The 15372-nt window shown below is 37.5% G+C and overlaps 1 protein-coding gene across 4 annotated transcripts in view; it reads right to left on the reverse strand.

Moving 5' to 3' along the window:
• LOC100787964 (pentatricopeptide repeat-containing protein At4g04790, mitochondrial) overlaps positions 1-14845 on the reverse strand; it is a 43619-nt gene extending 28774 nt beyond the window's left edge. For 2 of the 4 annotated variants that reach the window (XM_041016684.1, XM_006582185.4), the window contains exons 1-7: positions 14472-14838; positions 14161-14214; positions 13389-14015; positions 12851-13030; positions 10269-10333; positions 8586-8693; positions 902-1015 (exon numbers count right to left, since the gene is read on the reverse strand). In XM_041016684.1, coding sequence (XP_040872618.1) covers positions 902-1015; positions 8586-8693; positions 10269-10333; positions 12851-13030; positions 13389-14015; positions 14161-14214; positions 14472-14643 — 1320 coding nt within the window. In that variant the 5' untranslated portion in view covers positions 14644-14838. Of the gene's footprint in view, positions 1-901; positions 1016-8585; positions 8694-10268; positions 10334-12850; positions 13031-13388; positions 14016-14160; positions 14215-14471 lie in introns of all 4 variants that reach the window. The other 2 variants (XM_006582184.4, XM_014776763.3) reach the window with 2 other exon arrangements.
• Between the last annotated feature and the right edge of the window lie 527 nt (positions 14846-15372).

Raw genomic sequence — 15372 nt, forward strand, 5'->3', positions numbered from 1 at the left:
AATTATAATATGAAGAATAAGGGCTTAAACTTTAAAGCAATTAAAAACTATAACAGTTAATTTCAGCATAAAATAATGAAGCTCTCATGAAATATTAGGGGGTGTTTGGTTTGGTTGTTTTCTTTCATTTTCACTGAAAACAGAAAACGGTGATGAAAATGTGTTTGGTTTGATTTCTGAAAACATTTTCAGTGAGAATGAAAACAAGAAACAACTAGAAAATGAAAACAATAAATTTTCGTTTTCAGTGTTTTCAGTTGAGAACAGAAACCTCATTTCGGTTAAAATGAAATGGCGGTGACAATGAATGTAGTTTTAAGCAAATCTAAAAATACAAAAAGACAATAAGTCAATATATCATAAATTTTCAGTATTTTTATTTCATGAAAACAAAAAATAAGAAATCAAACCAAACATGTTTTCAGAATTCAAATCTTTTGAAAATGAAAACAATTTTCAGAAAATGAAAACAGAAAATGAAAATGCAAACCAAACACACCCTTAAAAAAAATGAAGCATGCTCTACTTTATGTATGAAATTTCATGAAAATACAGAAATGACAAAAGGAAGTTAAACTTAATTATGTAATTCTAATCGAAATCCAGATATAGTGAAGGCTTTTCTTGCCCAACAACCATTTTTCCCATATTATGTTGTATAAATCACAAATCCAAAGTCTTTGACAAGTAGTGTAAAATATTGGTTGGTCATTTCTAAGCAACCTCACAATTTTAGATAACTGGCCAAAACGGGTCAAATTTTATGAAAATTGGGAACTAATGTTGTAAATGAAACATTTCCTTATAAAACTTGAGAAGAGATGGATGGATTATTATGTAAATTATCAAAAAGAAGAAACAGGGGCGCTGTCGTAAGGACCAAGGAAGATGTAGTATATACCAGAATATATTCATAAGATTCCTCACAGATTTGTAATATGCATTGTAACACCTCAGTTGACAAGGTAAAGCCAGCTTCACACATTTTTTCAACAATATCAAGAGCTATGCCCACCTGCATTGAAAAATCAAAAGGAAATAATTTAATTAAAATGCAGTCATGCTAGACAGAGGTATATGAATAAAAGATTTGTTTCATAATTTATAAAATAAATAAATAAATTGTACAACAAATCAAACACATGGAGATCTATAAGAATTGAGAATAGACTAGCCTAACTCAATCTCAAAAGTTAGCTCAAGCAGAAAAGATTAATGTCAGATATGATAGGTGCTAAATGAAACTTGGCAACCCATGGCCTTCAATTACTGCTTTGACTTGTTTCCATATTTTTAGAATTCGAAGAGAGAAACTGAAAATGTTCTTGTAATTGCATTATTGTGAATGAGTTTATAAAGAGGAGTATTTGTACACTTATGACTAATTCCCTTCATACTCTAATGTCTAATTATAAATAATATGCAGGTATATCGATGAGACAACACTTAAAAATCATCTCTGTAGGCGTAAACAACAGAATTTCTCTCCACATCATAACTGGCCCTAACTCTCGGTTCCCATCAAAAAGAGATTGGGATAGTATAATTTCCTGACCAATGATTAACCTTTTTCAAATGTCTTCTGCTTCTCTTTTTTTTTATCAGCAAAGATAGAATATGTATATTAATTAAGTACCAGTGGTACTAAAAGGTACAAATTACAGCTACAACCTGGTTTCAAGTCAGACTTTGTGTTTGACGAAAACCAGGAGATGATTATAGAGATAACTATTACATATATTTATTGTAATTTCCTATCCTCAACTACTTAGAAACCCTTCCCTCAGATTGGTGGACCATTGATTGTAATGAACATCAAAACCCTTCTCCAAGTGTCTGAGCCATGTCCATAACAAGAAAATAGCATCATCCATCATTTTGTTTGCATTAAACGAATCATTAAAGAAGATAATGCTATTTCTTTGTTTCCAAATGGTCCATGTCAGTCCTAGCCACCACCATTTCCATCTATTAGCCTTCCTTCCCTGCAGCATTCCACCAATGTGATGGAGAAAGTGTTGTCTTGGCTGCTGCGGGAAAGCACCCACTAGTTGCCCCCAAGACCACGATTCCCACCACAGTGGAAGTATTTTGCTGCATTGAAAGAAGAGGTGACTTGCACTCTCCTCCGATGATCCACAAAAAGGACAGAACACATTGGTTAACTTGATTTGCCTCCTCCGAAGGTTTACTCTGATTGGCAGCCTATCTTTGATTAACCGCCATGCGAAACAAGCAATTTTAAATGGGACCTTGAGCTTCCACAGTTCCTTGAACACTCCATCCTGGATGTCCTATGTTACAGCCTTCGTGAGCAAATTATAAGCACCCCTAGCTGAGTATTGACCTTGAGGATCAGCCACCCACACCCACTGATCTGGAATCTGAGGCTGGATTCTATGGCCCTCAATTTCATTTAGGAAAGAAACCGTCATATCTACTTCATTGTCAAACAATGGTCTCCTCCATCTGAAATCCCATTCTCACCCAATGTCTTTACAAACTCCCATCTGCTGTATAAGTTGATTTTGCTGAGAAGATATTAAATACAATCTTGGATATTTCTCTAGTAATGTACCCTCACCACCTCTCCACTTGTCCTCCCAAAAATGAAATTTGTCCCCACATCCCACCTTCCATGAAATTGAGTTCTGCATCACCAGATCATACTGCGGATGTTGACACACCAACTTTAGATCCCTCCACTATATCGATTCATTGTTGTCTCTAGGTGCTTCATTTAGGCTCCTCCGACCACCATACTTCGATTCAAGTACCCTTGCCCACAGCTCCCCTTGATTGTGGAATAAACTCCATTGTCATTTACCCAGAAATGATAGATTGAAGAAATTGATGTCTTTGATTCCCAAACCTCCCTCTTCCTTTGGTAGGCATATCGTATCCCATTTGATCTAAGCTATTTTGTTTTGCTCGACCGCACCCCCCCATAGGAAAGTCCGTTGTAGACTCACCAACTTGTCCACCACCCTTTTAGGAACCCTGAAAAAAGAGAAAAAAATAAATAGGAATGGATGTTAGCACTAACTTTATGAGAGTCACTCTCCCCCCAAAAGACGAGTGTCTTTGTTTCCATTTCACTAGTTTTCTCTCACACTTGCTAATAATAGGGTCCCATGTCTGACATTTTCTTGGATTTGCTCCAATCAGAACGCCGAGATATGTAAAAGGGAAAGGCATCAAGCTACAATTGAGGTAATTGGCCGCATTTAGTGTCCATTGCTCCGACATCCCAAAAGCACCAAAACTACTTTTAGCAAAATTAATTTTGAGGCCCAATACTAATTGAAATGCCCTCAGTATTGCTTTAATTGCTTTAACATTCTCCATCGTTGCCTCCCCAAAAAAGATTGTGTCATCCGCATACTGAAGGATACTGACTTCCACCTTGATTTGCCAACTAGGAAACCCCGATATATCATTTTCTCCAAAGTTGTGAGATAAGGCCATTAAGTGCCTCGACAACAATGTTAAAGAGAAGAGGTGATAGTGGATCTCCTTGCCTAAGTCCTTTCTGAGGTAAGAACTCAGATGAGGGACTACCATTTACCAGGACCGAAATCGATGCTGACTTTAGACACCCCTCAATCCATTGAATCCATTTGTTGCAAAAGCCCATCCTTCTCATCATATAAATTAAAAACTCCCAAGATACAGAATCATAGGCCTTCTCATAATCTACCTTGAAAACAATGCGTGGTTTTTGGCATCTTTTGGCTTCTTCAACCGCCTCATTTGCAATCATCACACTGTGTAGCATGTGTCTTCCTTCTATAAATGTTGTTTGTCTTTCGTGTATAATAAGAGGCATGACCTTCTTCAATCTGTTAGCCAGGATCTTGGCCACTATCTTGTATGTGCATCCAATGAGAGAGATAGGTCTATAATCATTCAGCATCTGTGGTTCCACCACCTTGAGGATCAAGGCTATGAAAGATGCATTGGATCCCTTTGGAAAAATTCCGTTGACATGGAATTCATCCAAAAACCTTAGGAAATCCGGTTTAAAAATGTGCCAGAACTGCTTAATGAATTTGAAATTAAGTCCATCTGGGCCCGGACTTTTGTCACTTCCACAGCCCCATACAACCCTTTTCACCTCATCCTCCTGGAATCTCTCCACCAGCATGTCATTGTGCTGACGAGTAATAGTTTGAAAATGTACCCCATCCAGTGTAGGTCTGCCAAAGTCTGATTCTTTGAAGCGCTGTGAAAAGAAACTCCTGACTACCTCTTTGACTATTACTGGCTCTTCAATCCATGATCCTTTCACCATCACACCTTTCAGACAGTTGCTTCTTCGGCTAGCATTGATCATCATATGAAAGTATCTAGAATTACAATCACCTTCTTTAATCCACCTAGATCTCGCCTTTTGTCTCATAAGTGATTCATGTGATTGAGCTGCTTCCCACAAATCCTGTTGAAGTTGCTTCCTAGTTGCCACCTCATGATGAGTTGGTTGTCTATCCTCTGTGCCCTCTTCCAACTTGTTTAAATCTTCCTCAATCTTCTTATATTTCCTGAAGGTATCCCCGAAATGTTCTCTATTCCACACCTTGATTCTTTCTTTGAGGGTTTTAATTTTTTCTTTTAGCACATATCCTCCCCATCCTCTTTGTTGGTTTGAGTTCCAGCTGTCAACCACCATTTTCTTGAAAGAATTATCAGATAACCAGCAATCAAGAATTTTAAAAGGTTTTCAACCCCAATCAATGGATTTGGACTTGAGCAATACTGGATAGTGGTCCAAAAAATTTCTCTCCAATGTATATTGAGAGGTTCCAGGCCATTTGGTAAGCCATTCCGGGGATATTAGGAATCTATCCAGCTTGCTCCTGGCTGTTCCATTTGGTCTGACCCATGTAAACTTTCTACCAACCCACAGCGCTTCCTCTACCTCCAATTCTGCAATCCATTCATTGAACTCCCTATGGCTATTATCCTCCCACCCCCTCTGAACAGCTCCACTTCTCTCTGCAGGATTTCTAATGTTGTTAAAATCCTCCAATATGCACCATAATCCCTCTGGGCTTTGCTCTTTCAATTGCTTGATACTATCCCAAAGCAGTCTTTTGCTTTGAATATCGCAAGGTGAGTAAATGTTAATAATCTTAATTGGTTGTGCCTCCTAACGCCACTTCCCTGTCATCATTATAAAACCAGTCCCAATTATCTTCGATTCCAGCACAAACGATTTTTCGATCCATATACACAGTATGCCACCAGCTGAGTTGGCTGAGGATTGTGCTTCCCACCTAACTTCAGTATCTCCCCCATAAAGCTTGACGCATAGACCTCTCAATTACCTCCTTTTTTGTCTCCTGGATACACAACATGTCTATGTAATGTTTGTTGACCAGTCTTCTAACTGCTGGCCATTTAACTCCCCTCCCTAACCCTCTTACATTATATGAAATAATGTTCATGGGGTCCTCCTACTACTTCCCAATCTCTCGGCCTCTTTAGTGTTTCTTACCTCCATTTTTGTTATTTGTTTTAGGGGGTTCCTTCGTGAAGGCCCCACTGTAACCCCTATATCTTTTATCATCTCCCATAAATTTTCTGCCTCCTTGAGGTGATTAGTTTCTGCATTTGCTTCCTCGATCATTGGTTGCTATGGTGATTGGTAATTGCAACTCTGATCTCTTTCATTCATCTGGGTTTGTGCTGAGTCTTGCGTGTTTGGGTGCTTAGTTGTTAATTGTTGGGCCGTGTCTGCTTCCGGAAGAGGGCCATATTGCTTTTTGCGCCAGCGTTTCCTATAAAAAACTCTCCAGGAATTATTTGGGCCTACCTTGCTTGTTGAGGGGCTGCCTGCTTGGTAGACTAATGAAGTGCTGGGGGTGTGGTTAGCACAGCCCAGCCCATTTAAATCTGATGCCTCCAGGTCACGTGACAATTTTGAAATATTGCTTATCTTCCCCAGCGTGTCAATGTTCACCTCTGCCTCCTCATTTCCTTTTTTATGCTCTTTCTCTCTCCTTCCGCCAAATCCAAGAGTCTCGCTGATCTGCTTTCCCCTCATTTCGTGCACAATACCTTGTTGGGTATCTGTGTTGCTGCAGGAGATGACAAGGATTGCGTGATTGGTTGGTCTGATATTGTTAGCGCTAACTCTTCCTGATTCTGCCTCCTAGACCCGATAGGCACTGTTGTTGTCCTTCGGTTCAAAGTTGGTGTTTTGTCCGCTGGATGTCGGCACCTTTCCATTCTGAAACTTGTCCGGCGCGTGGTGGATACTCCTCGTTTCCGAGGAGGATGATGCATCGCCATTCATCCCGGCCTTATCGTCCGCGGTCCGATGTTCATCGCTACCGCCCTGTGACGGCGGCACCGCTGCCCAGCGCCTGGATCCTTCCTTAGTCTGTGACGTCTGCGCCGTTATCCACCATAGCGATCCCTCTTGACTCTCCTCTGATTGAATCTCGTCCGATGAGTTGTACTCCATCTCGCGCCGACACATGCACACCTGTGGTGATGTTCCGCCTTCCTCCGTTATATGCACCTGAAATATCTCCCCCTGGATGTTCACCCTAACGGTATGTTGGATGAGTGGTTTCCATGGTGTTTTAAGTAAGATCCTTGCCATGTCCATCTTCCACTGTCCCTCTACATTGTCATCAACCTCAACCATTTCTCCAATACCCGCCACAATCTTCTTTATTTGCTGCATGTCCCAGGCAATTAAGGGTATTCCCCAGCATTGTATCCATGTCAACCTATGCCCAGGTCGCATCCGCGGGTTCCACTTCTCCATGGTGTGAAACATCGTCCTCCCTCCTTCATTTTCTTCATCCATCATTTGTCTTGCTTTGTCGTCTGTGAGGCCTAGGAGCAAGACCATGTCATCTCCGATGTACCTTGGTGACACATTAGCTCCACAGTCCCATAGAATGTCATCCTCAACTTTATCGAACACTGTCAAGTTTTTTAATCTCCCCACCCATGCTTCATTGAGCCATTTATGCCCTATCAGAGGTATGTCTAACTGCACCTCCGATTGCGACCTGTTGCCTAAGAAGTTCCCTCTATGTAATAGTCTCCCCTGTTCAGCTCTTGGATTATTCCCCTTGACGGCATCCACGTACAATCCTGTCTTCGCTCCCCTGAGCCCTCTTTGCGTCATGGTCAGGTACGCGTGTCTGTTCTCCTCCGCATTTGTCTTATTGTGTGGTCGTCTCCAGTCTACTGGTTGTGGCTTTCCAGGAGCAGCTCTTCCAAATTTTGGGATGTTGACAAACATCTTCAAACCACCGAAGACAATGTTGTCTAACTTCTTTTCTAGCTGAAGCATGTCCTCCACTCCTTTGAACCTTACGAAACCATATCTCCTTCCATTTTTGTTTCTTTTCTTAGCAATGAACACCTCTCTTACGTCGCCCACTTTTCTGAAATGTTGCCATAGCTCCTTCTTGGTTGTGTCTTCAAGGAATCGGGTGAAATAATAGGATGATATATCTTTTCAGTCTCTCCAATTTGCTCGCATGTAGCTTTGGTGATGCCCTTTCCTGTTACCGGCGAAATTCAAACACTGACCCTCTCTAGTTTGCTCTCCGATACTCTCTCTCCTTTCCCTCCTATTCTTAACTCTCACCCACCCACTGTTTCTCTCTCTACTGTTTCTCTCTCTACTGTTTCTCTCTCTGCTTCTCTATCCAGTTGAAGATACAGATAACTTCTATGTGAGTGGTAAGAAGGGGATGTGAGATTACTTTCTGAAAAGAGACCAGCCTCTCCACTCTCCAGCAATAACGGAATCAACTATCAAGGGAAAAAATGAAAAAGAAGCAATAGCACTGTCGGAGCATGAACCAGCTCTATGTCCTGTTCAAATTTTATCATGATAAATAAAAAAAATTACCAGGCTCAATCAATCAAACCATGATCCAGAGACGTCACCAATTGAATCTTGGATTTAGTTTTCAAAACATTGCAGTAAACAGGGTGTTGGGTTAATGACACTTTCTCTTATTCTGTTCTTTTCTTATAATTACAAATCCTTGAGACTAGTCATGCCTTTAAAAGTCAATGGACAAGCCAAAGGCTGTGATCCTGAAATATTTCCTATCAGTCAGGATAAATGTCAGTGATAAAAAAGGAAGAAGCAGAAAGGTCACTTATGATGGAGGGGAACTAAAAGAATAGAAGAAAATTTTATTATGCGATAAATTGTTATTATAAAATTTAAGGAATAATAAACAGATTACTATTTCCTTTTGTCCAATTTTAGATTTTGGTTAGGCAAGTGATGGATGTATGGAGCAGGTTTGAGTGTTCTGTAAAGGCTCTTAAGAGATCACTCAATACTCGTCTTGTAATCATTTTCCTTCTTGCTTTTTTTCTTCTCATGAACAAGGTTCTTGCAACCAATTGATAACCACAATAGGAGATATAAGATTGGTTTGATGGTTGGGAAGGGGAGCTAAAGGGTGAAGAGAGAAGGGGGCAAGGAGAGGTCGTGGGTTAGAATCTCTCTCGCTGACATTTCTAACAAAACTAGCAAACTAGCAAAAAAAAATTGATAACCACAATGACCATATGAGGATTAATAAAAAGAGTTCTACCTTGTCTAATCCACAGCAATGCAAAATGAGCTTTTCATATGATGAGGTTGAAGGCAACACTTCCAGTAATTCATGCATATTCTTGAATTTTGGAATAATATCTTCTACCTTCCACATTACCAAACAACACACATATGAAAACACACACAAAAGAAAAAACATTTTTCATAACATACAACTACTTTATGCCAATATTATTCCAAATAACATGAAAAAAAAAAAAGAAAGAAAAAGCTTGCAGGCATCTCTTGACTGTGGTCAAACTTTTATCAACATTTTGTACTTTTGCAATATATAAGCATGAATGCATGATGGTTTAAAACCTCATAGCAGTAGAAAGATTAAAGTAGTTCCAGATCAAAATAAGGCCACTAGTAATCCACAAAGCTTTGAGAAACTTCAAACAGAATATGCATCCCAAACCACTTAAAGAACCTTGGCCTATCAATGACAAAAGCTAAAGATACAAAATATCTTAAAATATGTCGGTATTGATGGAAAATAATATAAAAGGGAGGGTGTGGCTACACAGATGAGAAGCTGGAGAGCAAGTTTATTTATCACATAGTAAACAAGCAATATAAAACAAATAAGTGGGGCAAAACAACTGAATGTAATGAACCAAATTAAATAGAATAGAAGAACAAGAAGTATAGTACAAACAATTTTATCATGTGTTAGTATTATAAGAAATAAATATAAACTTAAGGATTAATTACTCATTAGAGATAGAGATACTACATAAAATTAGAGACGCAAAACCATTCATGGACTTCCACCTTCTTGTACTGAAATCTTGACGGCATCAAGGAACAAATTCCCTAGAGTCTTGTACCATGTCAATAACCAACTCTCCCAAAAGCTCAAGCTATCAGGTGGTCAGGTGGGTGCCCATGAATGATTTTTTTTTATATATCCAACATCAGTTTCTGCTCCATAAATGCATATTAAAATTAATGTAAAATTTTCTTTTCAAATAAAAAATATCAATCACATAATCACTTATAGCAGTTCAAATTTTATGAAATTTGTTGCAGAAGATCAAATAATAATTTTGTATAATCCAATGCCCAAATAACTTACACGATACAGGTATAAAAGAGCATATAAAAAATTAAAATATAATTTTCAGACAAATTTTTTTTAAAATATATATATATATATATGCTGCATTACAGATATAATACCATTCATGGGATTCTACATTATAATTTAATCTTTTAGAAGATTTGATCCTTTGGACAAATATGAAATTTCATGAGTATGATAAGCAAGATGCATAGTTTCAATCCTAATCCATGTTTATGAGAATTCCTCTTTGGTCAATCCCCTGTATGCCGCTTTTATTTGCAACAACTTCAAACAGTATGGCGTTTGCCAAAATAAAACTTCAAATATTATGGCAGAAATTTACTAAAGAGACTCCTCTAAATGATCCTTTTTTGTATTGCATGCAAAATCAGTCATAAAGCAATTATCCAACAAATACATGCCAAGTTGCTAACATAAACTAGCAAGCTGGAATTCAAGAATCATCCTTTGCGATTGAAGTTTCAACATTAAATGTAAGAGTAAGATTAGAAACATAGTTCTAGGAAGAAGCAAACTGTAGACAGGCATGACATCCCAGTATCACATAGCATCAAGGACATTTACCAGTAGCATTCATGAGAAGTTTCTCACCGCTAAATTTGGGATGCTAACAGCATAACTAACAATGAAGTTTGAAATATTATCTGCATCATGATCTGCATTGCATAAGAATCTCTCATTAAAATACTTACATTTAAAGTGCACAAATTTATAGAGGAAGATAATACTTGATCCTTCCAGAGGGGAACAGATTTTCAGCAGCCATTACTATTCTAGATAAATATTGGCAAAGATAAGACATTCTTTCTGGCTATGAAATAGATTCTAGGAGCCTACATTTATATCAGACCCCTATTTGGGGGTGGGTTTGATCTTCTAGTTCCAAACACTAAGCTTCACATGCCATTTACAATTAGAACAATTCCACATGACAATTACTTTGAATTACAAAATAAATCAGTTAAACCCCACACAATTCCTTAAATATAACAATCAGAAAAGACAACACAGAAAAACAGGTTTGCCTCTCTTGTTAATCTTTTTTCATCTTTGAGGGATTTGAAGCTCCAAATGTCACTCACCAACCACCAAAGGATGTAACAAAAGTTTTGTTGGAGAACAAGCCCAACACATTGATGGGTTAGAAACAAGTTAAGGGGTATATAAGCAGCAGTGTCATGAGTCCAAACTCCAAAGTGTCTGGGCAATTTTTGGACAAACAGATCACTCAAGCTAAGTCTACTAACACACACACACTCTCTCTCATTCTTGAACAAGGGCCCGCACACAAATTCAAATTTTGTATCAGAGTGCCAAAGCCTATATCCAAGGAAAATTCAAAAGCCCAAAACAGAGTGGGAGGAAAAAATAATATTACAAGGCCCAAATAAAAAGGTTTAAAATAATGAAAACAGGCACGATGCTTCTATAATTCAAGAACAGGAGCACAGGCAATAAATGAAATTAAGATCTGTGGCCTCTAAAACCCAAACTTGAAGTACAAATCCATAATAGAAATTGAAGACAAGTCACAACTAGGCCAAGTCAGTCAGACTTGAAGGAGAGTGCTGGAGAACAAGTTCCACATTGGTGGGTTAGAAACAAGTAGAGGGGAATATAAGCAAGAGGGCAATGAGTCCAAGGTACTTCCAAGGAACTTATGAACAAAAAGCACACTAACACAAATTCTCCCTCATTCTTGGACAAGGACCCGCACACAAATTCTGACAATTGATCTGGCCACCAAGTTCAGTGCATTGCGATTATACACTCTCTATCTCTCCTCTGACTTATTTATCTATGTTGATTCTTCCCTCTTAATGATTCATGAACTCACAATAAATCTTCCTATGTGTTGAAAATCAATTATTTTTTGGTTATTGAGAATATTGGTTTATCCCACTGCCCCCTCTTTGCCCTTTGAACACCAACCCATTCCCACATCTCTCCATCTTGTTTCACCTTTATTCATTCCCTCTGTTCCCTACCCTACTAGAATGCACCAATGTCCATCCCTATCTCCGTTTACCACTCTTTTATCAACTTTGGTCTTGACTGCATTGTTGCTGTTGAGTACCATGACTTCCATATTTCCTCTTCCTCTTCCCCAATATCTAGGATTTTAAGCTCTGGGTAGTTATGACTTCGCATGAAACATGTATGACCAAATTTAAGCAAATCTTGTCAAGGGGTTTCTTAAGCATGTGCTTTTATATGGAAAATTTCTTGATGTACAGGGATACAGTTGTTTTAATGTTTTTCAACAAAAATTAGACCTGACATCAGAAAAGATATATACACTGGATCTATACACAAATTGGGTCACAATATCTTGGTGTCAGGTTCCTATTGTGAGCTTACCGTATTTCAAATAATAAATGAAAAAACAATGATAAATGGAAGAATAAAAAAAATAAGATTGTCGTTATGGTGAATAAAAATTTGTTTTGAATTGAGAAAATTATTTCAATATTTTTTCAAAAGCTTCAATACTGTGAAAACTGAAACTTGATTATGAATATAGTGTAATTGTACTTAACTCTTTTTTTTTTTTGCACAGCAAAAATCTGATAGTATTAATAGGGGTCAGTACTAGATGTACTGAAAAAACATATTATACAAGGCAGAAACTGCCATCCCCAATTACAAAAAATTAACCACAATAGGTGGTTACCCAAACAACAAAAACCCCTAAGACATTTCCTCCTTTAAGCAAGACGACCATTGATTAAAATGTATATGGAGACCTTTCTCCATGCAATTGATCCAGGACCAAGTGAGAAATAAAGCTTCATCCATGACTTTTTCAGAGCAGAAATCCTGGTTATTAAACACCAAGGCATTTCTATGCTTCCAAATAGTCATGGATAGACCTTTCTCCATGCAAAATTAACTCTTAGTATGCAGTCCAAACATTAAGACTACAATTTTAAACTAATTCCAATTTCTATTATAATTAAAATTGCATTTACAATTCTATATAATAATGATCATTTTACAAATCAGATAGAACCCATCAAATATACATAAATCCCAGGACAAACACAGTTGAAATATAAAGCGGAAAACATATATATATAAAAAAATGTCATCATTTTAAAAACAGAACTGTGCACCACCTCTAATACCATACGCAATGATGCTTAGATATGAAAATAAGAACATAATCATACCACATGCTCTCAAATCCAAAAGTAAATCGTCTGCAATAGATTCCAGATGGAGCCTGCCTAATGATTGGAATATATCAGCAATAGATTTTGCAGATGAAAGCTTTGTGACGTCTATATTCTTCACCACATCCAAAATCTGCATTTTCCTATCACTTTCACAAAGAGCCATCAAGTAACTTTCTGCAACAAGAATTGAATTCAGCTCAGTTTCATGCACCACATGAATTCAGTTTTCTTGCCGTGTTTCTAACATGGCTAAGACATGAATTAAGAAAAAATTGTTAATTGCAATACAAAGGCACAAAACATCCACTTCCAAAGCAGTTATACATTTCGATCATGTCACTTAGTTTTTTCCTAATAGCACATGAAATGTAGAAGAATGTGTTATGGAAGGCATCATCCTTGCCACTACGTGAAAAAACAAAGCAACTAATGAATTTCTTACAGGTTGCTGTTAAAACCCTGCACTGGATCTTCAAAGTTGGACGAAAGAAACCATAAAATATTGTTGCACATGAATAATTGATTCACCAACCTCGTAAAGCAGAAGTCTCTTCTCTAGCTTCGACTGTAATATATTCACAAATATCCCGGATCATTTCTTCATTGCCAACTCTCAACCACAGCAACATTTCATAGTAACCCAATCGTGAAGCTGAACTAGGGTTCTCTGTTTTGATAATATCAGTGAAAAGTTGAAATTCTTGAACCAAACCCATATCAACTAAATACCGAAGAAGTGGACCATATGTTTTCTCTTCTAGTGGATACCCAAGATCTCTCATTGATTTGTAAAGGTGAAAAGCCTTACTCATTTCTCTTACACCAATGAATTCATCGTCAGTTGCCCTAGCCTTCTTTACGCACATTTTTATCAATGTGTTATACTCTTTCACACCTGTTTCTCGACCCAATTGACCAAACACATTAACGGTCTTTCCCACTCCTAGTTTATCTGCACACATTTTAATTAACCTGTCGAAACGGTCATCACTCGTGTATTTAAAAATCCACTTTTGTTTCCTCTCACGCGCTACATCCTTCCGTTTCTCCGACAACTTACCATGAGACAGGTCCAGTATCCACGGTATATCTACAGTTTGTTTCCTCTTTTCTTCATCATCATCAATTTCCTCTAAAGCACACCTCTTGTCCTCTTTAGCTGCCAAAAGAAAAAACAGCACATACCCAACATTGATAAGACAATATAAGCCAAGAGGGCACATTTCAATTCCCTAGTCTCCTCCACATCATCCAAAGAAAAACACAAGACTTGTACTCTCACAGTAATTTTAACAAACACTTACAGCACAATATATCAGATAGCTCATTGGTATCCTCATTTTCGTAAAACGAATCCCCTGCACCAAAACGTTGAAAAGACAACATGATTACACACCCAAATACCCCAACAAAACACCAAAGTAGCCACCAAGGAAACAAAACAAAACAAAACAAAACAACTGAAACCAGCGCATTTGCCAGCACAAAGCCCAACACTTTTCTAACTCATTTAGCTCCAGAAACCAAAACCCATTAACGCAACAAGGTACCTCTACAAAAAACGTAAATGAAAACATGGGTAGGCGTAAAAATTGAAACTTGAAAAAAAAAACACCTTGGGAAGTGTCACGAGCGAGGTAAGGTTCTGAGGAGAGGTACATTTCGTCTTCGGATTCAGGAGAAGGTTTTGTGAAGGGGACAACGTTGGTGTTGCGTTTGCGGGTTAACAACTTCGAGCGGAATAGGTTGCTGAGGGTACATAGGTTTCTTGCGGTGGGGGCGCGCATCTAAGCTCTGCAACAAGGTCACAAATAATGAGTGAGTGTTTATTTTTTTCTGCTTAGTTTTTCGTTACTGAATGGAATGGAATGGTTTGTTCGTTCTTAAAAATGAGTTTTGTGTTGGTTTGCAAAAATTGTAGTGGGAAATGGAATAACGGAAGAATCAATGTGTCTAACTACTACTGAGGAAATCGATGAAGAATTGCTCAATGGCATGAATACAAAAACTTAAGTAAATAAGGGGCACTTGGTTTGAGAGAGTATTTTCTGTTTTTATTTTTTAAAAATTATTAATTTTTAAGATTTAGAAAATACGTCTGTTTTCAATTCTTATTTATTTATTTTTAAAAAAAAACATTGAAAATATGTTTGGATTAATTAATTTTCAAAAAAAAAATATTTATAAATTTTTATTTATGATCATTTTGCAAAAAAAAAAAGTTATATATTTTAACTGATTCTATTTATCTATAAATTGTTACAAATAAATTTATAGAAGATGAAATGTTATTGACGATGTTAAAAATATACTAATTCGTTTACATTAATGAACATTTTACAAATAAAAAATTATATATTATAACTAATTTTAATTATTTATCTTGTTTGACAACTTTTGGCTATGCATTACCGTGCATAGTTGCCACATACATGAGTCCTCTGTCAGTATAGTATCACCATCGTTCACCTCGGGAGGTTTCTCTTGGGAAAAAACAAGATTTAAGAATTAAGATA

The sequence above is a fragment of the Glycine max genome, chromosome 6 (genome assembly GCF_000004515.6).
Source record: "Glycine max cultivar Williams 82 chromosome 6, Glycine_max_v4.0, whole genome shotgun sequence".
NCBI classification, from domain to species: domain Eukaryota; kingdom Viridiplantae; phylum Streptophyta; class Magnoliopsida; order Fabales; family Fabaceae; genus Glycine; species Glycine max.